The following is a 23,247-nucleotide window of genomic DNA, read 5'->3' as shown; positions in this document are numbered from 1 at the left end:
TCAAGAACATTATTTTCATTTTTACTGTATAAAATGATCAGTTGAAAACATACTGCAGTTATAAATTAGGACACATTATTCAATTAACAACCTTTGGCAGTTATGTCTACATCAAAATAATATGAAAATGTCCTGGTTGTTTTCTGAAAGAAGAACTGTCTTGCCAATTCCACACACTCACATTATACATGAAGTCATAATCAGGAGATGAATAGATGACAAGACAAGAGTCACATCAAGCCAACTTTTAACTTGTTTTCTCCACTACTGTAATTCAAGAACTTAACAGACTAACCAATGAATGCTAGGATTCCTGGAGACGATGTCTCTCTCAAGGGCCTCCACCAGATCCTTATCATATGCCGCACCATCAAATTTTGGAATTTCACTATCACTTGCACCATCTTGCATATTTTTCCTTCCCTGGGGACAGGTTTAAAAAAATGCTGGTCAATAACAAGTTAATTTTAATTACCATCATTAAGCTTTCAAAATATTGCAATGTAACCATTTTAAATGTCATATGATTTCTTTAAATAATGTTTTCTAATTACCCAAGTGCCATCCTCCCCTATTTAATTCATCAGAAATAGATGAACTGGCTAACTTTATTAGACACATCACGTTTACATTCTTGAGGGGACAGCTGCATGTAAGACTAACATGAGCTAGATACCTCTAAATGTGTGGGTGCAAGGGATTTCCACCACCACTAGAAAATAGAGTATTAATACAGGGGAAGAAAAAAAATCAATTTACTGAAAACCTACTGTGTGGCAAGAAATCTCACATATATTATCTCATTTAATACAACAACCCTACAAGGTAGGTATTACTACCCTATTTTTACAGATAAGGAACTGGGACTCAGAAAGTTAAGTAACTTAAATTCACAATTATTAAAGGTCAGAGTACAGATTTTAACTCAGATCTTCCTGACTCCCCAGACCCATGCTTTTTCACAACAGCACACCACTTCATGCCTGGCTGAGTCAGCTTAAAGATTAAAAGCAAGTTACACGGGGGGAGGGATAAATTAGGAGGATGGGATTAATATACACACATTGTTATATATGAAACGGGTAACCAGCAAGGACCTACTGTATAGCACAGGGAACTATACTCAATATTCTGTAATAACCTATAAGGGAAAAGAATCTGAAAATATATATTAATATGTATATACATGTGTATAACTGAATCACCATGCTGTATACCTGAAACTAACACAACACTGTAAATCAACTCTACTTCAATTAAAAAAAAACAAAACAAAAGAGTAGGTTACATATGGCAGAACTATTACATCCTCCTGAGCAACGGAGAAAGAGGCTGCAGATGAGGAAAGAGTTGCGACTCTGAACTGCATCTTACAAAGCCTTTTCCCTGTCACTGTAAGTACCCACTCAGGGTTCAGGGTTTCTTCCTATAAGGCCCTTGGACCACATCATAAAGTCACTGTAATGACAATGATAAAAGGACCTTTTAAAATAGTATCATTAGGACCATTAAAGCAATATACTTTACCCCAAATTCTTTATTTAATAATACAATAGCTTTAAAAAAGAATTACATGCTATGGTTTCTATGGGGTTCTGCCAAGATTTACTCAGCTCTGAAGAGCTTTAAATGAAACATGCTCAGCTGCCAGAGATGGTTCAACCACTGGAACTACTTTAGCAGACAAAGCCAAGCACCTCCCCAGAGCTTCAGCCCCCACAGTTACTGTTCATGCAAAAATGAAAGGAAAAATGGTCTAACCATGAGTCAATTTCCTAAGCTTCAATCTGAAGCAAGAGAACAGGATGCACCTCTCCTACCACACTCCGCCTGAGATAAGCTGGAAACTAGACCCTAAGTGCTGGGAGAGGACAAAAGGCTCCCTTTGGGCAAATGCTCTAGTTCTTTAAGCCACTGGGTAAATGACCAAACAGTACTCTGGTGACTCTACCCCAAAATGAATAATTTACTGTCTCTGGGTAGCATGGCAACAGTATTAAGCTAAATGTTCAGAAAGATTCTTGTATTTCAGATGACAGATCCCAATATTGACACTTAAAAGGAATAAATTTCTGGCATGCCTAAACAACAAAGATAACATCAACAAGTTTAAAATAAGTATGGCCTAGAATCACATTTTATAACAAAGACAGGCCAAGGCTAGTGACAGTCAAACAAATCACTGGGAACACTCTGTAATCATTTTAAAACTCTTCTAGAAATAAATCAACCAAAGAATGCAACAGACACTGATATACCTGGGACTTAACAAGCTTTGATATGACACTGTAATTTGAGACTTACCAAAAAATTAGTATTAAAAAATACAGGCAGACAGATTTTAATATGAACGTCCAAGTGGTGGGGGAGGGTTTGATAAACACTAGCAAGGGAAAGGAAAAGCTGTGCACTTATCTGGAAGCAACAGGAATCATAGGATTTTAAGAACAATAAATATGTGACCATCTATGTCCCAGACACTCAGTTTCAGATCATCTGCTCTCACTGAGCATCTAGTCTAGTGGCGGAAACAATTAACAAATAAACAAACCAAAAACACACATCATTATAAACTGTGGAGTGCTATGAAAAAACTGAGTGGTCAGTATGGCTAAAAGGTATTAAGCAAAAAGAATGGTTGGAGAGATGATCAGAGGCCAGCTCACTGGGCCCCTATAGGTTAAGGGGAGGAGTTTAGATTGTATTCTAAATACATGGGGAAATGTTTGAAATGTGCTAAGCAAGGGAATAAGAGGATCTGATTTACATTTTAAAGTGACCCTTCTAGCTGCTAAATAGAAAAGGACAGGCTGGAGGAAGAAGGAGAAGCAGAAACAAAAGCCTGTTGCAGTAGGTCAAGGTCAAGGCTCTCAGTTCACAGAAGAGGATACGTGTATAAAGCCAGTCAAACAACTTGCCCTAGCACCCAAAGTTTCCCAATGGTAGAGATGAGACCTGAATACAAATTAAGTACTCCAAAGAAGGTTCTAGAACTTTTTCAAATCAAAATGGTGAGGTTACTAAAAAACAAGTTTAGGAAACTAAAAATAAATAATTTATTTGGTTATATTGGGAAATCAACAGAATGGGTGACAATTATTCTTCATAACAAATACTCAGATAAATTAAAATAGGGATGCCAAATATAGGTTAGTAGCTCTGGTTTCAGTTAACTAACTAGATTAACTGCAGCACCTAAAGGAAGTTTAGTTTTTGGGCAATAAAGCTAACCTCACCCAAGATATTATTACCTGTACAGTTTGTAATAATAATAATAGCTGCAACATCACTGAAAAGATCTTAGAAATCTTTGCTTAAATTTTCACATTAATTAACTAGGTCAACATTAGCAAAAATTTGATGATTAGCATGAAGGCTGATACACTTTTTCTCATTAAAGCAAAGTATTTTTGCTTATTTTTACTAATGTCTGAATTACCTATATCAAAAAGTTTGCTAATGATCTTTCATTAGTATTGGCTAATCCTTCTATTTGAGGAAGATGAGGCTAAGATTAGTGGCTAACTCAATATTATAGAGTCAATTAATGGCAGAGCTTGGCCTAAAATTCAAATAATAGTTTTTGTATTTCACTGTGTGCCTTCTCAGAGAAACATGCTCAGTTACTAGCTCGTGGTCTCACATTTTAAGAAAAATACTGACAAATTATACCCGGAGAAGAGTGACAAAGGGTTCAAAACCCGTGTCATATGGAGGGGGTCAGGGACACTAGAGACATTTAAGCTGAAGAAGAAAATGTTAACGGAGTCACACAATCAGCTGGCCTACTTACCTCTGTGTCCTCTATACTACTCCAAAGGAGAGAGCCACGACCAGTATAAAGTGACAGAAGAGGTAAATTTCAGAGCAACAAAAGAATTTTCTAACAATGAGTCTGTCCAGCAAAGGAGTCATCTCTTTTGTAGGTAGTGAGCTACTCGACATTAGAATCACTGGCTAATTAGTAATAAAAACCAGCGGCCCCCAGTCACAGGGATGTCTAAGCTGAATTATAGTTGAAACTTTGGTTGTTTTTGTAAAGCCACTGCCACTCACTTGCCCACTTATTCATCTGTTTCCTGAGGCAGCGAGAGCTTAAGTAAATTGTCTGAGGACGCACAGCTAGATCCTAGGCAGTCTGGCTCCAGAACCAGTGCTTTCAACCCCTTTGTACACTGTGGCAAAATGCTGCACACTGTGGGCTACTCCAGGAAAAGTTAGGCAACATCTCTAAACTGATATTTTAGAGATAAGACTTTATTACTTATAAGGGAAAATAGGTTGATAAATGCAAAATGCCTATTAATTTCAGTGTCATGCCTTGCACTAGAGTGTTAATACAAAATACATTTAAGTTGAAATAATGAATGAATGCTTACTTATCAATAAATGTATTCCTGCAATGATATTTATGAATATGTACTCTGTACCAGGCACTATTCTAAGTACTAGGAAACAGCAATGATTCAAGCAGACAAAAATCATGCCCTCAGAGGCATACACTCACATTAGGGGACACAACACACAAATAGATAAACACAGTAAAACATCTAGGGACAGAACAGCAAGTTACTACTTTACTATAACCTAATGCAATAAAATTAAAAACAAAATAAAAGCAAAAACCAACACTATTAATCAGCTGCCCTCAGAGAAAGAATTTGTGGAGTGATTTAATATCCAAAGCACAGAACAAGGTATTTCTTAAAAAACAAGTCACTGATAATACAATGGCCAATAAACATATGAAAGAACTTTTAACCTCATAAGGTATCAGATAAATACACAATACATGGTAAATATGCTGGTAAAATCACAATCAGATTCACCCACAAGAGACAGATAGTATTAAGTGTTGGTGAGGATGTGGAGCAACTAGAACGTCTGTACTCTGCAGGCAGAAGTAGAAATTGGTATAATTACTTTCGAAAACTATTTGGTGTTATCTACTAAAATTTACCACATGCATCTCCTATGGCCCATCAGTTCCATTCCTAGGTGTACCAGAAAGGCTTGCACATATATACCAAAGGATAAGTATGAAACTATTCAAGGTAGCATTTCTAATAACAGTTTCAAGTGAAAAGCAATCCAAAAATCTACTGATAGTAAAACAGATTTAACTGTGGTGTAATACTGTATATTAATGAAAATAAGCCACAGCATGGAGAAATCTCACCAACATATGTTGAGCAAAAAAAGCCAGACAAAAAAAGAATATTTACTGTACATAAAGTTTCAAAGTAGGTATAACTAATTTACAGTATTAGAAATCAGAATAGTGTCTATCTTTGGGAAGGAAGTGGCAGAATAGTGGTTACTTTTGAGAAAGAAGTGGCAGGGATCAGAAGGGATTATAAGCATGGCTTCTGAGGTGCTAAATGTTCCATTCTTGACCCCAGAGTGACTAGTACATAGACTGCATGGTAGTTACAGAGGTTACATGCAGTCAGCTAAAGCTGACTCTTACTAGTTTGTAAGAGCCAATTATTAAATTTTCAGGAATTTTCTGTGAAAAACAGCGATTAATAAAAATTAAATCACACAAACTTAGAATAAATTATATTAAAAACAAAAGTAGTAACTATTTAGATGTCCTCACTTCTATTTAACTATTACCTATGCACTTAAGGTTACTTCAGTCTACCGTGTCTACACTATAGAATGGTAGGCTACTACCCATCTCATCTTGACTCTGAGTTCAGTGAGCTCATGTTGGTAGCTTGAAATCCACCATAGTGGAAGTATTTATACCATAGAAACCAGCAAATGCTACAAAACAGGGCTTGATTTCTTGTTTTGTTAACTGTCTAGGCTTAAAGTAATGGGGGAAATATTAAACTTAAAAGTGTCATTTCTATAGCTGTTACAATGTAAATAGCACAAAAAATTAAAGATATAATTTTCCAGTATTTGAAAACCATGATCCAATTCATCAAAGTTACTCAAGTGATTGATGAATGAGTGAAGTTCCAACGTATGTTTCTGTTGTTTCACTTTCATCTGACTCATTAATAAAAACAAAATATCATCCAACATCGTGTCAGAACTACATTTCTATTCATCTGTCAACTGCAACCACAGGTTACCTACGGGTTCAAGAGTGAGGCAAAAGGCAGCAAAGGCATGCTGTGAGGGGCCATCGGCTCTATAAACTACAATAAAGAGTGTTGTATATTTTATTATTTGTAAATTACATGCTGCGCATCCTTTATTTCAGTCAGATTTGTGATAAATTTGTGTGTGAATATGTATGCATTTGTATACACATACGCACTTTTTTTTTTCCCAGAAAAACATTAAACATTTACCAGCACACTGCTGGTTAGATGATCATTCATCAAATATATCCTTATAATTTGTACATTTTTCTTCAATAAAAAGATTTTTTAAGTCACTCTTCACTTGTATAACCATCAATCAACAGCTCTCAAAAGAATATTCCAACCCAGGTTACAATGTCTCTCCATAACAGACATCCCCAGACTTAAAACACGAGAAGGAAGGTATTCAACAAATGACCATTTGTTGTAAGTAATTCAATGAAATGAAGTCCCTTAAGTTTAATAACTTTAAATTAAATCTGTGAAGATGATTTACCACACTGAATCTGAATTCTATTTAAAAGCACATATACCTGTAATCATGAGATCATAATGGAAGCACTGCTCATTTCACTAAGAGTTAATTAACCATAAAGCCATACTCTTGTAAATACTTGAGAATCAGAATTTTATGAATTAAATTTATTTTTGGTTATAATACAAAAACATCTATTCTGCTACCTAATATTTTACTTTTAGACTATCCTTTTTAAATTTAAAAAATGCATTTATTATTTCTACATATATTTCTATACTGACTATAGGCTTAAATAATAAAATAAAAATAACCAATTTTCTCAGGTACATTCAAATCAGACTAAAAAATATGGCTGTAAAGATTAATTTATTCATCTGATTCTCTCTCATCAATAACAAAACAATCAACTTTATTAAAGTTTATTAAAGTTTGCCTTCCTGGTACCTACAAGTATGACCAACACAAAGTATGCACTTAATAAAGCTGCATTAAGTAAACAGCCTAACAAACTGGCCTTATGATGATTCTGTGCCTCAAGGAAAAAAGACGTAAGGCTTGAACAACAAATCACTATATAAAGTGACTTATTTATTGAAAAATAGCATTTTAAGATTGGACCTAACTTGAAGCCTGTCAGCAGTTTAAAAAAACAAAAAAACAAAAAAGATTTAATCACTCTCAGAAAGTGAACTGGTACTCTTAAAAGAAATAGATATTTGTGATACAGTAAAATAAGACAGCAAGTATTTTCAAATAAGAGGCTGCATAATAATGGTTAAAAGCTCAAGTATTAAGAGTTCAAGTCCTAGTTCCACCTACTGAAGTTGTAACTTCAGTGTCTCAATTTCTTCACACATAGAACAGGGAAAATAACTCTGAGTTCACAGGAATTTGTAGGGACTGGTACAGGTTAAAAATGCTCAAGGCAAAGTAACACCTGTTGCTACTGCTTTTATTACTAGTTGCTTCCTCATCCAGTTCACTAAACTAAAAATCCAAAGACACCGAGAGTCTTAGACAAAATATGTAATTTCTATTGTCCTCTCTTTTTTAAAAAAATTAATTAATTTACTTATTTATTGGCTGCACTGGGTCTTAGTGGGCTTACCAGTGCTGTGGCTTCTCTTGTTGCACAGCAAGGACTCTAGGTGCGCAGGCTTCAGCAGTTGTGCACATGGGCTCAAAAGCACTGTCTCAGCAGTTGTGGCACACAGGCTTAGTTGCTCCACAGCATGTGGGATCTTCCCAGAGCAGGGATCAAGCCCATGTGCCCTGCATTGGCAGGCAGATTGTTAACCACTTTGCCATCAGAGAAGTCCCTTGTCTTCTCTTTTTTTTAACATCTGTAAAGTTAGTGGCTAGAGAAGAACAGCAGCTTTCAAACTTTTGACCATGACACAGAAGTAATAAACTCATCTTAGATCATGAGCTAGTGTATACAAATAGATAACTAAATTTTTACATATTCATACAACAAATTTTTTTCTCAAAATAATAGTGTCCTCATAATGGGCACTGCACTCTGACTTTTCTAGTGTATTTCTTTTTTTTTTTAAGCTGGTTGCAACACACAAAACTGATTTTAAAAAACCTGGGGACTACAGTATCTCTTAGGACCCTTCAATACTTGATTTCAAATTAGCCTTCAATGGCAATGGATATCTGTCAGTTTTGCCTAAACTGCCTCAAACCCTATCACAGCCTTCAGCGAGTTTAGGCACTTCAGTATTCTCATGAATATCTGAGTGCTTACGAGAATCATCACTGAACCAAGTACACCTTTCAAATCCTAATGAAGTTTTTAAGTTTTGTTTTTTTTTATTGTAATCCCTTTTGTTTCCAGAGTGACTCAGAAAGTATCTTTTATCTTTAAACAACTGTAGAGTTCTTTTTCTCCTATTAAAGGGCTTATTTCCCAGTGACATTCTGAGTACTTACATGTAAATGAAAGAACAACTAAGATTTAGAAAATTATTTGGAACTTTTTAAGTAAAAGACAATTTAAAACATCCAGAAAAATTTATCTAGCATTCAACAAACGCTGCCTAGTTCTTTGTTCCTTGCTTAAGAACCACATTTAGGGACTTCCCTGGTGGCACAGTGGTTAAGAATCCACCTGCCAATGCAGGGGACATGGGTTCGATCCTTGGTCTAGGAAGATCCCACGTGCCATGGAGCAACTAAGCCTGTGTGCCACAACTATTGAGCCCATGTGCTGCAACTACAGAAGCCTGCGCGCCTACAGCGTGTGCTCCACAACAGGAGAAGCCACTACAGTGAGGAGCCCAGCACCACAATGAAGAGTAGCCCCCGCTCCCCGCAACTAGAGAAAGCCTGTGTGCAGCAATGAAGACCCAACGTGTGTAGCAACGAAGACCCAACGCAGCAACTAAATAAACTTATTAAAAAGAAAAGAATCACATTTAAAAATCAACATATATTTAATTTTTCTGGAACTCTTTTCAAATCCAACCAGTCTTTTAATCTAGTTTGGTAAGGATACTACATAATATGAAAAATACTAAAATAAAGAGGAAAAACATCTGTGGTTCACAAATTCCACCCGAGCTCCATCTCTTACTCTGTGACCTTGGGTACGTTACTTTAGCTCTATATCAGTTTCTTCATTTGTAGAAATGGGGATAAAATGACTGCCTACTTCATAGGATTATTTCACAAATTACTGTGTAATCACTCCAAATGGTACCTAGCAGGGAAGCATCCAATAAACCATGACTAAGATTCTTCTCTTGTGTTATGGGAAGTTAAGATAAACACTGAGAGTTCCTCACCTGGTTCTAAAAGTTTACCTAAAAGCTATTAGCAGAGTGAAGAGTGGACTTCAGCAGCTACTTTATTCTCTAAAATGCAAACCAAGGTTAGCTGCACAAAAATGAAGAACAGAGGAAGAAACAAAGATGACATATAAGATACAGACTTTTAAGTATCCATTTATGTGGCTTTTGATAATGGGGAGAACCAGTTCAATTTCATGAGCAGGAAAATTAATTTATTTATTAGTACCCCTCACTAATCCCCAAAGGATCTGAGATGGAATCACTTCCTGTTTTATGACATAATAGCTCCAACAAATTACAAACATAAAAAAATCTAATTCATTTTCAGTGTCCTAGAGAGGTAGAGAGATAGAATATGTCTTTAGCTCAATCTCATGAATAGACATACTCAGAAAACATCAGTTCTATTCCATTATGGTCTAAAAGACCACAAGGTGTAGGAAGCTGGTCTGTTTAGAGTCCTTATCTGCTGACTAAAGCTGTACATAGTAAAAATATTCAAATAGAGTATGTAATTTTTAAGGATAAACACTTGCTATTAGTTATAAGATATTTTTTCATGATAAATATCATGGCATAAATGTGATGACATATTCTGAACCCCTAGCTAGGAAAATAAAACTTCTTTGTGGTGATTCAATGACATCCTCATTCATTTATGACATCATAAAGGAAATGGGAAATGCTATCACTAAAAATTTATTTTTGTCTTTTCATTAAAATTAAGGCTAAGAGAAATCTCAGGTCATCCTGGCTCCTTACTCTGAAAAATTATTTTCAGCACATTTTCCTAAAGTCCATTTTAAGGACAGCACTGAATTTCTACCCAGTATTATGTTTATTCACCAATCAACTTCCCAGATAAAGTAAATGTACATACTGAACCCTAATCAAAGAAAGTTTCTCATTAAGAAAAAAAATCTTGTTCTACTCTAAAATTTAAAGATAAATCAAAGTTTTTAAAAGCTTTATCAATAGTAAACTGTATCCATCATCTTATTCTGTGAATACTGTATACACATCTACTTCCTTATAAATCTTTCCCCTACAATTATGTTTTCATTTATTGTTCATTTTAATTCGGAATACTAGTTAAAATATTTTTTAAGTTTTAAAACTTTATTCTTAATATTTCTACAAAAGCTCAGGACTTCCCTGGCAGTCCAGTGCTTAGGACTCTGCCTTTCCACTGCAGGGGGCACAGGTTTGATCCCAGGTCAGGGAACTAAGATCCGCCAAAAAACAAAAACAAAAAACAAAAAACAAAAACCCAAAAAACAGCTCCAATTTACTTAAGATTTCTGTGTGTATTAAGAAATACATACACCTCTGAGGTCACTGGCATTGGCGAATGGCCTTCAAAATGCAAAGACTGCATAGGTTTTTCATTCAAACTTCTTTTTTAAATCTCTTCCATGTCAAAACCAGGGTCCTCTGAAAAGCCTACAAAAATTATAATATGCACCAAAAGTCATGGGCTTAAAGCGAGTGAGTCACACAGAGGCAGTCTTGCCTTGTCGTCTCTCCCTCTTGCTCTGCAGTCCTTGTCTCTACTGGCAGAGGGTTTCTCACTCTTCCATACAGGATGTGCTCGGCCCACAGGTCCCCGGGCTCCTCCTCCTGGCATTTCTTTCCTCAGAGGCCTTACTTCTCGATTGGGACGCCTTATCTGAGGTGGAGCTCTGACAAAAAATAAATTAGAAAAATCAAAATTAAAGGCAAAAGTATTTCAATACTACCTTAGTCAATAAAACTAATAAATCAATAAGCCCACAAGGTCAGTTTTCCCCCTTTTTCCAATTCATGGCCACAACTATTAGGTCAGTTTTGAAAGTGCTTTTCTGTAAAATATATTGGTTGATACAAACATTAAATACATACAAATGACAAATACAGCAGCAATTATTTTGTCAAAAATAACAATTAATCACCAATAGAGGGCAATACCGACTACTCCCATCTAATAATCTTAATAATGTGAGAGAAAATCAATTCCTTTACTCACTACTGTCCTAAGACAAATAAGTAACTTTAAAAAAAATTATTAAAAGCTGAAAGGACAAGAATTCAAAATATATCTATTTGCATAGCTTACTAGTTCATCCCTTACAACCAAAATGATTTTCTCTGCTTTTGTATCGGAAAAACCAACATTTCATTCATCAAATTACAGACAGTAGGGCTTAATGAAATCTCCTTAATTTATGTGTAAAATTTATGTGTAAAAATATTACTTATGCTTTGAGGGTGTCAAAAATCACAGGATCATTCAAATTATACAGGCCCCCAAAAGTGAATCAAGAATTGTGATAACTATATGTGGCAAAGGACGTTAATTCTATTTATGGTGGAGATCATTTCACAATATACACAGACACTGAACCATCACCATCACGCTGTACACCTGAAACTAATGTAACATATGTCAATCATACATCAATCTTAACAAAGAATTTTGATAAATATATAAATACAACTATGCTCACAAAGTGGCATATTTTGTCTCATGTAATGTGAAACATGTCTTCCTCAAATAGTGAAATTATGGGGCTTCTCGGCCCAGTATTTATTTGCCTCTCTTTGGGTATTGAGGGAGATTCCATCACTTTGTATCTAAGCTCTTATTTCTTCCCTGAACTGTCTCTGCCTCTGTTTTCCTACCTTTACTCTCTATACAGCTCTGCCTGTATTTGTAGTCCTTCACATTCCGTATGTGTATTCTTTTTCCACCCATATGCCAAATCTATTATTATCCCTTTTCCAGCTTCATGCTTTTAATTCATCTAACTCATCACGGAGTTTCTCTTCCTGGTATCAGAAAAGGTTTCACATGTGTATAACTCAATGAACTCAGCAAAACAGGAAAATGGGTGAAAAGCCAGGAAGGTTGCAAACTCAAGGTGACAAATGGTTAACATATTGCAGCATCTTCAGACTACTGGAATTAGACCACTACATGAAATTGCTAAGGATGAGAGAGGCTGGTGAAAGTGTATGTCTTTCTACTAGGTTACCACACACTGACATCTGAACCTTGGAGTCCAATCCAGGTAAACAATTGTTTACTGAACACCCACACCTGTTAGAAGGCGTATATGCTCTACTGTGCTAGGCCCCTGGAGGAGATAAAGCTGAATAAGCAATCTTGTGGGAAAAAACCAATAGGAAAGGAACCTGAAAATCATGTATAGTAAAATGGTTATAAGGCATTTTCAAATTTAAAGGTATTATCATGTTTTTGGTTCTAGTGCATTATTAGTCTTTTAAGTATTCTGCCAATAAGATAAAAATGTGATGAGACTGGTAAAGAATAAGAAACTAAAAATGTTACGTTGCTCTACTCCTAGTATTTCATTGCAACCATTGTTTTTTGAACAAACTTCTGTTTTGTTTTGATGAAGAAGTGTAAAGTAGTAGAGCAGAACTTTGCTGTTATTTATGTGTGTGTGTGTGTATCTGTGTATGTATCTGTGTATGTATAATGTCTTTCCTGAATCAATTCATGGCTAAAGACATTAAAAAGCGACCAACAATCTCTTCCACACAGAACACACGTCAAGTCTGCCCTTCTGTTAGCAGCTGTGCCTGCTATTTAAATAGTCTGTCATTGTTTGTGGTCCTGCTTTTTCGAGGCACAGCCAGCCAGAAGCTTTTGCTCACAAACAGCAAGTCCGTCCTTTACAGCTGTGCACCAGGCTGCTCAGCAGCCTTGCTGAGGAGGGGTGAACTGTAGTGAGTCCTGAAACATTTCTTCTGCATCCTCAGCTAGTGCTTTCCCACCTCAGCTTCCTATTTAGCAGTCACTGAGGAGTCCTGCTGTAGTCCATTTTGCACACACATCCAGTGTGGTACAGCTATGCTGAGAGAAGAATTATTTCAAAGCTCGTATACAGGCCGCATTCCAAGTGTTTGCTGCCACTGACATTGTCCTGCCACTCAGTATTCTGATAGGCTCATAAATGGTCTGAATGAAACTGCTCAAGAGGCCAGATGTGCCATTTGTGGTAAGTCCCACGTCTCACAGAAAGTGTGCCCGTGCTTCGAGGGCTTCAGTTCCATCTCACTGCAGTTTGATATTATATTCGAAACAGACTCTGTCAACTTCCCAAAGGACATCCTTGATTCTGTTCTGTACTTCTTCCTCCATGAGCGCATCACTGCACAATGTCATGCTTCAATTTAAGGACTCAATGACAGCTACCAGGCTGTAAAAAATAAGTCTCGAGGTTTCTTTTACTGGTCTCTTCTTAAAAAGAGACTTTAGTGGTAGGGTTGCACAGCATCATCAACCCCTGCCCCAACAGCCACACACAGGCTGACCCCTGCCAGCTTATAGCAGTTCAAATATAGAGAATAGCTAGCAATCTGCAGATAAAAGAGTAGCATGCCTACAATGAGCTCAGTTCTCCTACTGGAGGATAGTTCCCCGCAGGAATAATGAGAAGAAAGATGCCTTATCCTATCATATGCAAATAAGCCTGATTTCCTCCAAAAGCCAACACTCCCTTTCTAAGCAATATTAAATATCAATATTATACATAAATGTTCTTATCAGCACTGCTTGTAATAGTAAACACCTGGAAACCCAAAGGTCCAGAATCAGAATAGATGCATAAATTATTATACGGTCACATAACGGGATGCTATAGTCATGTGAACATGAATTATAGCCACATGCAATAACAATAGATCATCTCAGGACCATAATACTGAGTGGAAAAGTAAGTTCAAAGAACACATACAATATGATTCCAAACAAAACAAGACACTGTTTGGAGATAAAAATGTATGTGCTAAAAGTATAAAGAAAGGCAAAGGAATGATAAACCCCAAGTCCAGGACAGTGTCTAACTCTGAAAGAGGAAGGAAGGGAACAGCACACAGCGGAGCTCACAGGGGGCCTTCAAGGCAACACTAATGTTCTTTATCTTAAACTCTTGGTGGGAACGTAGACGCTGTTGTATTGTAACACCTTATTCCTTACATAAATTTTAATTATTATCTACTCGGTAGTTAATAAACTTTAAATATGATGAACACAACACCACCACTAATTAAATTATCTGAGCACCTAAGAAAATAAAATTATAGAGTTGCTACAAAGTTTTTGACATGTTCTAGAAACATGTCGTAGTGATGTGGGCTTAGAGTACACATCCTGTTGAACCTCCTGGACTACCGCCTGGCAAATCTCCATAAAAGATCAGGCAACAGAAGCAGGACTGTGTCGGACAGCACTACTCATCCAGGATTCCAGAAGTCAAAGGGAAAGAGACCTCTTCTGAAGATGCCTTCATGGCACGCTATATTCAGAAACAGCGTCTAAGATACTATCACAATTTTCTCCAATTGCTATACAGGCACCTTCTTAAAATCCTTGTCTATTCAGCTCTTTCTATTTCCTCTAGCTTTCTGTTTCATGATTATTCTAAATTCTTTGGTTATATCTGTTTGTTTATACATTGTTAAAATTCTAGTAAAAGAATTGGTAATTTGGAACAGATCCTATATATGCCCAAGAACGTAAACCAGATTACTGACTGGAAAAAGAAGAAAAATAATCTTACTTTGCTATGACATTAATCTATATGAATTAAATAAACAGGAAAACATATCCCTCCACAGCTAATGAAAAGAAATACAAGTTCCAATACAGTAGTTCATACTGATATTTTTACTATAAGAGCTTGGATTCAATATATGAGACTTTGAGTCCAAGAGAAATTATTTGGTAAGAAATCAGGAGGCAAGAAAACAAAGCTTAAATAGAAATTAGAGGATCTATTATTTGAAATTAAACATTAATGATTTAGAATTTTAATGTCCACTCATCAAATTTATGACTGCTATTTTCTCAAATCAGAAACTATGTATAGTTTATCTACTAAGGACAGGAACTACGCTGGACGTTGACATAAAAACGTTGCAAACACTATTCCTCCCTTCACAGAAAACCAGCATGGTGATCTGGAGTCAGCGTTAGATTTAGAATCCTAAACCCCAGGTGCCTTCCTACTCCCAGGTCCACCAATTACTGATTATACGAGCGTATCACTACAAGCCTCATATTCTTCCTCTGTAAATGGGATGATAATACTTAATAGAATTTTTCAAATCTACTTTTCATTGAGGTATAACATATATTCAGTAAAATGTACATATATTAGATATACAACTCAATAAACTTTGGTACCATATAACCACCAGTAGAACAGAACAAAGAGCATTTCCCAATACCCCATAAAGTTTTTTCATGGCCCCTCTTAGTAAATATCAGTTGGTAAAGGCAACCACTATTCTGACCTTACTATCATAGATTATGTTTGCCTGTTCTAGTTTCATAAAATGGAATCCTATAGCACATACTCTTTCAACATTACCTGTAAAATTCATCCATGTTCCTGCATATAGCGGTTTATCTTTCTTCACTGCTATGGAGTATTCTATAGCATAAACATACAACTTATCTATTCTGTAGATGGACACTTGAGCTGTTTTCCGTTTGAGGTTTATTATTAAAACCTCTATGAATATGGGATTTATCTTCATGGTAAACAGAAGCATTCACTTCTTTGGGATCTGTAGCCAGGAAGAATAGCTGGATCATAAGGTGTATGCAAGATTAGCTTTAGTAGATACAGCCGACAGTTTGCCAGAGTGGTGACGCCCTTCCACACTCCCATCAGCAATGCATGAGAGTGCCAGCTGTCCCACCCTAGTCATACTGGTGGGGGGGTAAAGACATCTCACTGTGATTCTACCTTGCTTTCCTGAATGGCTACAGATGTTAAATACCTTTCCAACAAGATGCTCGTTAGCCATGTGAATATCTTCTTTTGTATAGCATCTGTTCCAGTCTTTAGTCTATTTTTCTTTCACTGGGTTGCCTGCCTTTTTCTTATTGATTTATTGATTGTTGTTCATTATATACTCTGGATACAAGTCCTTTGTCATACATATGCATTACAAATATCTTCTACCAGTATATGGCTTGCCTTTTTACTCTCTTAATGGTGCATCTCTTGATGAAGAGAAGTTCATGATTTTAGAATTGTGACTTACTGATCTTTTATCTTTAATGCTTTATTGTCCAGTTTAATAAATCTTTGCTACCCCAAGATCATAATATCCTTTCCATGTTTTCTTCTGGAAGTTTTATTTTATTACCTTTTTATATTTTAGGTGCTAATCTGTTTCAAATCAGTTTTTCTATATGATGTGAGGTAAGGGATAAAGATTTCCCTCCCCTCTTGGACATCCAATTAACCCAGAAGTATTTGCTGATAAGACCCACCTTCCCCACTAAACTGCAGTGGTGCCTCTTCATAAATCAAGTGATTCCACAGATTTAACCTTTAATGGTAAGTCCAGTTCTAAAAAGAACTTTAGTAATTTTAATTATTTGCTATCAGAAAATTATAAACAAATATTTTAGTATGATACATTCCAAAGTCTGTTCAAAATATTAATTTTTCAACAAACATCTGAACTTTTGATGAATGCAAGGCACTACGCTGAATAACACAAAAGGCTTTTTGTATACTGGGTTAAACCTTCTTTCATTATTTAACAAGCAAATCAATCACATTCAGAAACACATGCAGCACTACAAGCCATGCTGACAGGAGTCGTTCTGTATCCTCGAGGGTGCTTTTTGTGCAAAAAATCTCTTCAAAGGTTTACTTTGATTTTTTAAATATTCAACTTATTAAAGTTAAAAATGCAAAAATTCAGTTAGTCCTTAAAGCTTTTAGATTTGCTTACAAATCTTTTTCTCTGTACAAGAGCAGCAGATTTTAGAAGTTACTTTTAGAGGCATTTGAATAGTGCCTGATGCCATTTACAGACTTGGCTAATTAAATGCCACTAAAATTTTTAACGTACATTTATAAATGTAATATATTTTCTTTCTTTATTAGTTCTTTAATTATCTTACTTAACAAAGTATAACTTACATATAAATACTTTCATAAACTTAGTAAGCCTGAATTTCTCCTAAATGTTCCCCAAAAGTATGTAACATAAATTTTTATGTAAAATCACAGATCTAGGTTATTCCACAATACACTTAATTATAATTGCATGCTCATCACCCTCATTAGCCATATTTTCTTAAATTACAAGTACATTAAAATAATAAATATGTACATATCCCTTAACAAAAAATACTACTATTACAGTTTTGATTCTCACGGACGTTTCTATTCTTAATTCTAAATGTCACTGGAGTTGAAAGATGCTTACCCACTACAGAAGACAATTATCATCCAAGTTAACCAAGGTGATATTTAGCCAGAAATTTCAGCTGGTATGAGATTTGGAGCTGCAGACATACTTCTCACACCAAATATTGTACAATCCCATTTAATATCATAGGGGCTGTGCTCTTAGCATTTTGATGTTACCCACAACCAGGTATTTCAGCAAGAACAGTGATAGGATTCTTGTCAGTGACTCTGATGGGACACACTAAGCCTTGTTTAGAGTTGCAAAGCCAGTCATTCTATCACTTCTAAGGTAGGGGAAGTGATAACATTACTAATTATTTAGTCTAATGGTAGAATGCCACCACTCCCAGGCAGGTTGATTATTTAATTTTACCTTGCTCTTCTTTGGTTCTAAAGATAGGCCCTTGCCTTTTCCACTTAACTCTATAAAGACCTTTGAACTTGAAAAACTTAAAATATTTAATTTATCTTATGTCTAACTTTAAAGACCTTAAAACTAGATGGACAATGGCATTCTTTCACAGTACAGGGATGAAAACTTTTACAGATTATATTAAAATATTATCAGTTGAACTTTATCTCATAGTTCTCTGTCTAGTTTATAGTCAAGTTCAGAAAATATTCTACTGATTTTCAAAATATGGGAATGCAAAAGAAAATATGATATAGTCCCATTCAAGAAGCTTATAATTTAGCTAAAAATATATACATATTTTATGTATAATACTGGACATCCCTTTCTATCCACATATAAATCCTACAACTAAAGCCTTGCTAAAGAAGAGTTCCCAACTAAAGTACAAATAAAAGTCCTCAAAAACAAAAAATTGGAGGATAAGACCCTCAAGAAGTTAACGATAAATATACAGATACAGTTTAACTCCAATGAACTGAATTTTCTATCTTTCAGTTTTCCATAACATTAAAAAAAAATTCTGGATAAAATGTAACAAATATTCTGGTTATACATAGGTGATCCTACCAGAAGATAAGAGAAATACCTAACAGCCAAAAAATAAATAAAATATAGATGATGGCATGGCAGTCCTTGAGGGTTTCCAGGTCTCATCCACCTAAGGGCTTGAGATTTAAAGAGCACACAGGGAGGCCTGAGACAAGGCCTGGGGCCGCCACATGTCAAAGATGAACTGAAACTGGGAAGTGAAGCCAGGATTCTCAAAGCACAGACTTTAAACATGCACATGGAAGAAACAAGTACATCTATCCTTCTGGGCCTCGGTTCTACATGTGTGGAGTAAAGTACAAGTCTCCCCTAGAAACAGTAACCGAGGGCCTGCACTCATGTGATTTGGGATTTAGTTTTACACTCCCTTAAGCAAAGAAATTTACCTAAAAGTGGTCGAGGCAGGTGACATCGGAAGGCACGTGGCTGAAGCCAAAACAGACCGTCTGAGGGGCAACAGCCCTCTAAACAAGCCACACATTAGAACGACTCAGACCTTGAGGGGACATTCTCAACTTCACCACAAATAAGAGCCGTCAGAAATGGCAAAAAAGATAAGGCTCCAAATAACTTCTAATAATAGAACTATCAGTTATGAACTATAAAAGTAAATGTTTAAAATGGCTAAAAGCATAAAAAAGAATTTGAAACAAAAGAAACACAAGTCTTAAGAAGTGTTAAATAAAAATAAATCCATACTCAGATAATCTGAAGGGAGACTAACACCAAGACAAAACATAAAATCATCCAAACAATGAGAGAGAGAAAAGTTATCTACAAACAACAATTAGACTGCCCACGCAAAACAGAAGGCAAAATTCTATCACTAATGTCATCCACAAAGCATAGAGAGGGCAGAGCTGGAGACGTGGAGCAGAAGGAAGTGAATATAGAAGGAGCAGAGGGACAGCACTAGGGAACAACAAGAGGAGAAGAAGATGCCACAGTCAGGAAAAAAAAAAAAAAGAGGAAGGAAAACAGACTAGTGCTGTGTTACAGAAGCCAAAAAGAAGACGAGCACTCCAAAGAAGAAAGATTGTAAACACGATCACCTGCTGCAAAAGTTCAATACCGGAAGTCTTAAGAATTTGGCATTCCATTTTAAATTAGGAAGCTGTCTTCAAGAATTCGGTCCCAATACTGCAAAGAAAAGAGCTCCAGGGTTCCTACATATTAAGGAAAGAGAAGCAGTGAACAGCCACATGGGCAGAGTACACATTACACGTTCCTTTGCCGAAGGAATGAGGAGAGGAGACGACAGAAGTGCAGGAGGCAGATTTCTTACAAGAAAAACAAAATGAATGTGTTATGAGTTCATTCTGACTTACCACTATCTTGTCTTTTCTGTAACATAAAAAAATGATAGAAATACCAAGTTTTTACGCACTCGTAATAAATATCTAGAATTTCAAAATAAAGATTTCAAATGAGTGACTAATGAGTTCTACAGAATAAGACAAACGCTCCCTAGAAAACTTACATAAAAGAAATAAAATAGCCAAATGGAATGGACATCCCATTCTTGGGACACTTCAGATGAAAATTTAGACTCTGGAAAATACCTGCACCCCGGCCCTCACTCTCGGATGAGGCTGCTTGCTTTTCTTCCCTCATCGAAATACTCAGGAGAGAACTTCCACCAGTGCTCACCTCCACATCTGCTCACTTCCCTGCGTGCACAGCCTTTGTAAGTAACTGCCTTCCCTCCATCTACTCTGAATCAGCTGTCCTGCATCCCCTCCACCAGCACTCTGGAGTCCAACTCCTCTTGTCTACTCAGGGACTTTGCTCCAGTAGTGGTCCCCTTTCTCCCATGCATCGTCAATCTTCCCCTTTCTCATCAGCATACAAACAAATTCTGATTCCACATCTTCACCAGCTACCACTCAATTTCTATGCTCTCCTTTTCAACCAGACTCCTTGAAAAAATTGTATGCACTCACTGTTTTCAATTCCTCTCTTCCCATCCTCTGAACCCACTCCATTATTCTCCACCATTCCACCAAAACCAATCATCATGGTCAGCAATGAGCTCCATATTGCTAAATCCAACCCAACTTTCAATCCTTATCTTGCTTAACTTACATGCAGCATTTGATAAAGTTGCTTAGAATCTTTAAGCTTCAATTTGTTCTAAAAAAAATAGGGGTGATATTAATAGTACCTATTTTAGAGGATGGTTGCGAAGATTAAGAAATAAACCATGTAGAGAGTTTATTAGCACAGTACCTGGTTCACAGTTAAAAACTCAATAAATGTCAGTTATTATGGTTAACCAGCACTGCTGCCTACATCCTACCCATAGTCTAAATATAGAGTCCATCCCATACTCCAGAAACAGAATTCTGGAAGAGAATGTGACTCCAGAATGTTTAGAAATGAATATAATCTCAACCTGCCAATCATTAGGCAATAACCTATTCCACCATATGAAGAATGACCTTAAAATTTCTTAAAATTCCTTACTTGCTGATGAGTCCTAAGTAACTACTACTAATCCCAATCTCTCTTAAATTCTGGTTCTCATTTCCAATTTCTATTCAACAGCTTCGTCTAGATATTTAATTACCTGCTCCAATTCCCCATTCTCTATACCTCACTAATCACCAAATCCAGTCCATTCTACCTCAGTAATGGCTCCACACCCATCACAAGACTGTAAGCTCAGGAAGGCAGGGACTGTGTCTGTTTCTGCAACCCACCATATCCCACCATAGTATGGAACCCAGCACAGTACTTGGCATACAATAGGTGCCAGCATCCTAGGTTAAGCTTTCCAGAATGTCTGGATTATTTTTCTTATTGGTTTCTTGAGGCCAAGGTCTGTGCTGGGTTTTTTTTTAATTATTATTATTACCTTTATACCTTCCACAGGGCCAAAAATAAAGTCAAGTACGTGATGTTCATCAAAGATACACTGGATAGATAAATAATAGTGTTTTTCTTCCTAAGACATCAAAACAATTTTACAAAACAATCTTATCATGATATACATTTTCCGGAGGTGAAAAATGAGGCACAGAGAAGTGAAATCAACTTGGAGGACCACTCAAATAATTAGCGGTAGAACTGATACAAAAACTTGCTCTCCTACCTACCAATCCCAGGAAAATTTCCCAGAGCCTGGATGAAATACCAGTAAGGATGAGATAACAGTTTACTCTCCATTGGTACTTGACCTTGGCCTTAACTGATCTTTTTCCAGTGCAAAGTGGGATTTAATATGGGAACAGTTACTTAATCTATTAGGGTACTCAAAGAAAACATAAAGCAACAATGTTAATACCAAGTCAACAAGAATTTCCTCTTCGCTGAAATTCTACAGAATGGCACAAATTTGATAAAAATCAATCAACCTATCTATCTGTATACAGAAACACACTATGCCATTTCCCTTGATTCCAGACGAAATACTATTAGAGGGCTTATTAGAGTTCTCTTTTTAAACCTATATGGAATAAGCCAAATGATTATTTTCAGGCTTGTGTATCCTATTGCTACAGCCATGTCTCCCAAAACATGTAACTTTAAAAGACCTAACACATTTATTTTTTAAGTTGAATAAAGAATACTTTATTGAATATAATCTATGTCAAATACTGTTCCAATACAGAAAAGCTTAGTTTCGTGGCCTCAGGTCTCACTGGGAGAGATCATTTTCAAATAGTCTCATTAAAAACAATGTGCTTAATAAATTTACATGGAAAATATTATAAAATAATTTAATTAATACAAGATACCTTTTAACTTAGGACACTAAGAATGATCTGGACGCTTCATCTCTTTGGTGTTTAATTCTAATATTGCCAGTACCTCCCATTATAATCCTAGTTTTATAGCTCAATTTCCTCATATTTAAGGCAATAAATCTAATTCACTTTAAAAGGTTGTTTTGATTTATCCAAGCAGCTGCTGGTGATTTAAAACAGGATCATGATTAAACTCAGAGGACACATGACATATAAAGTATAACTTCGAACAGTGTGGCAAACCACCACCGGAGACCCCCAGTGGTAACAGAGGTTACCTCGGTGGGCAGCAGCAGGGAGAGAGGAGAAGTTCTGTGTTAAGTCTGTGAAGTGAAAAAGACAGACCCACAAGCAGGGCTACCAAATTAGTGGCTAATGACAAATACATCAGATGCATCCTGGAAACATTTTGTACAAAACAAGGTAAATTATATTTTCTGACTGGCCTACACTGCAATTTCAGTGTGGTAGTCTCAAAGAGAAATTTTTAAAATTACATTATTTATTCCATTAAGCATTTTCAGCTTCTTCATTATTCTCCTACCACCTCTAGTAAGAATTTAATCAAGTGGTTAACAGAACTACATATGTATTAGGATATACAGATATATATCAAAACATATCCATAGAAACCACCAAGTATGTGTAGGAAAGTAACACGGCAGAGTGGATATAAATAAGACTCCTGAAGTTGAGGAGATATGGGTGCAAATCCTGGCTCTGCCACTTTCTTGTTCAGATGACTTTGGGAAAATAACAAACTTTATAACCTTCAATTTCCTCAGCTGTAAATGACAGCTTCGTATGACTTATTCATAACAATAAACTGGCAACAGTAATATGGGTACACAATACAAGTAGCTACTTCATAGGATCACTGGAGGTTTAAATAAGATAATGCTTGTGAAACATAAGCGATAACCAGT

The 23,247-nt window shown here is 36.1% G+C and overlaps 1 protein-coding gene across 8 annotated transcripts in view; it reads right to left on the bottom strand.

Moving 5' to 3' along the window:
- Positions 1-23,247, bottom strand: part of KATNAL1 (katanin catalytic subunit A1 like 1) — a 79,213-nt gene that overhangs the window by 29,624 nt on the left and 26,342 nt on the right. For all 8 annotated transcript variants that reach the window (XM_057707470.1, XM_057707469.1, XM_057707468.1 and 5 more), the window contains exons 4-5: positions 10,894-11,062; positions 296-423 (exon numbers count right to left, since the gene is read on the bottom strand). In XM_057707470.1, coding sequence (XP_057563453.1) covers positions 296-423; positions 10,894-11,062 — 297 coding nt within the window. The remainder of the gene's footprint in view (positions 1-295; positions 424-10,893; positions 11,063-23,247) is intronic.

The sequence above is a fragment of the Hippopotamus amphibius genome, chromosome 14 (genome assembly GCF_030028045.1).
Source record: "Hippopotamus amphibius kiboko isolate mHipAmp2 chromosome 14, mHipAmp2.hap2, whole genome shotgun sequence".
Lineage (NCBI taxonomy): Eukaryota > Metazoa > Chordata > Mammalia > Artiodactyla > Hippopotamidae > Hippopotamus > Hippopotamus amphibius.
Note: the sequence above shows the minus strand (reverse complement) of the source record. Positions and strands in the feature narration are given on the sequence as shown.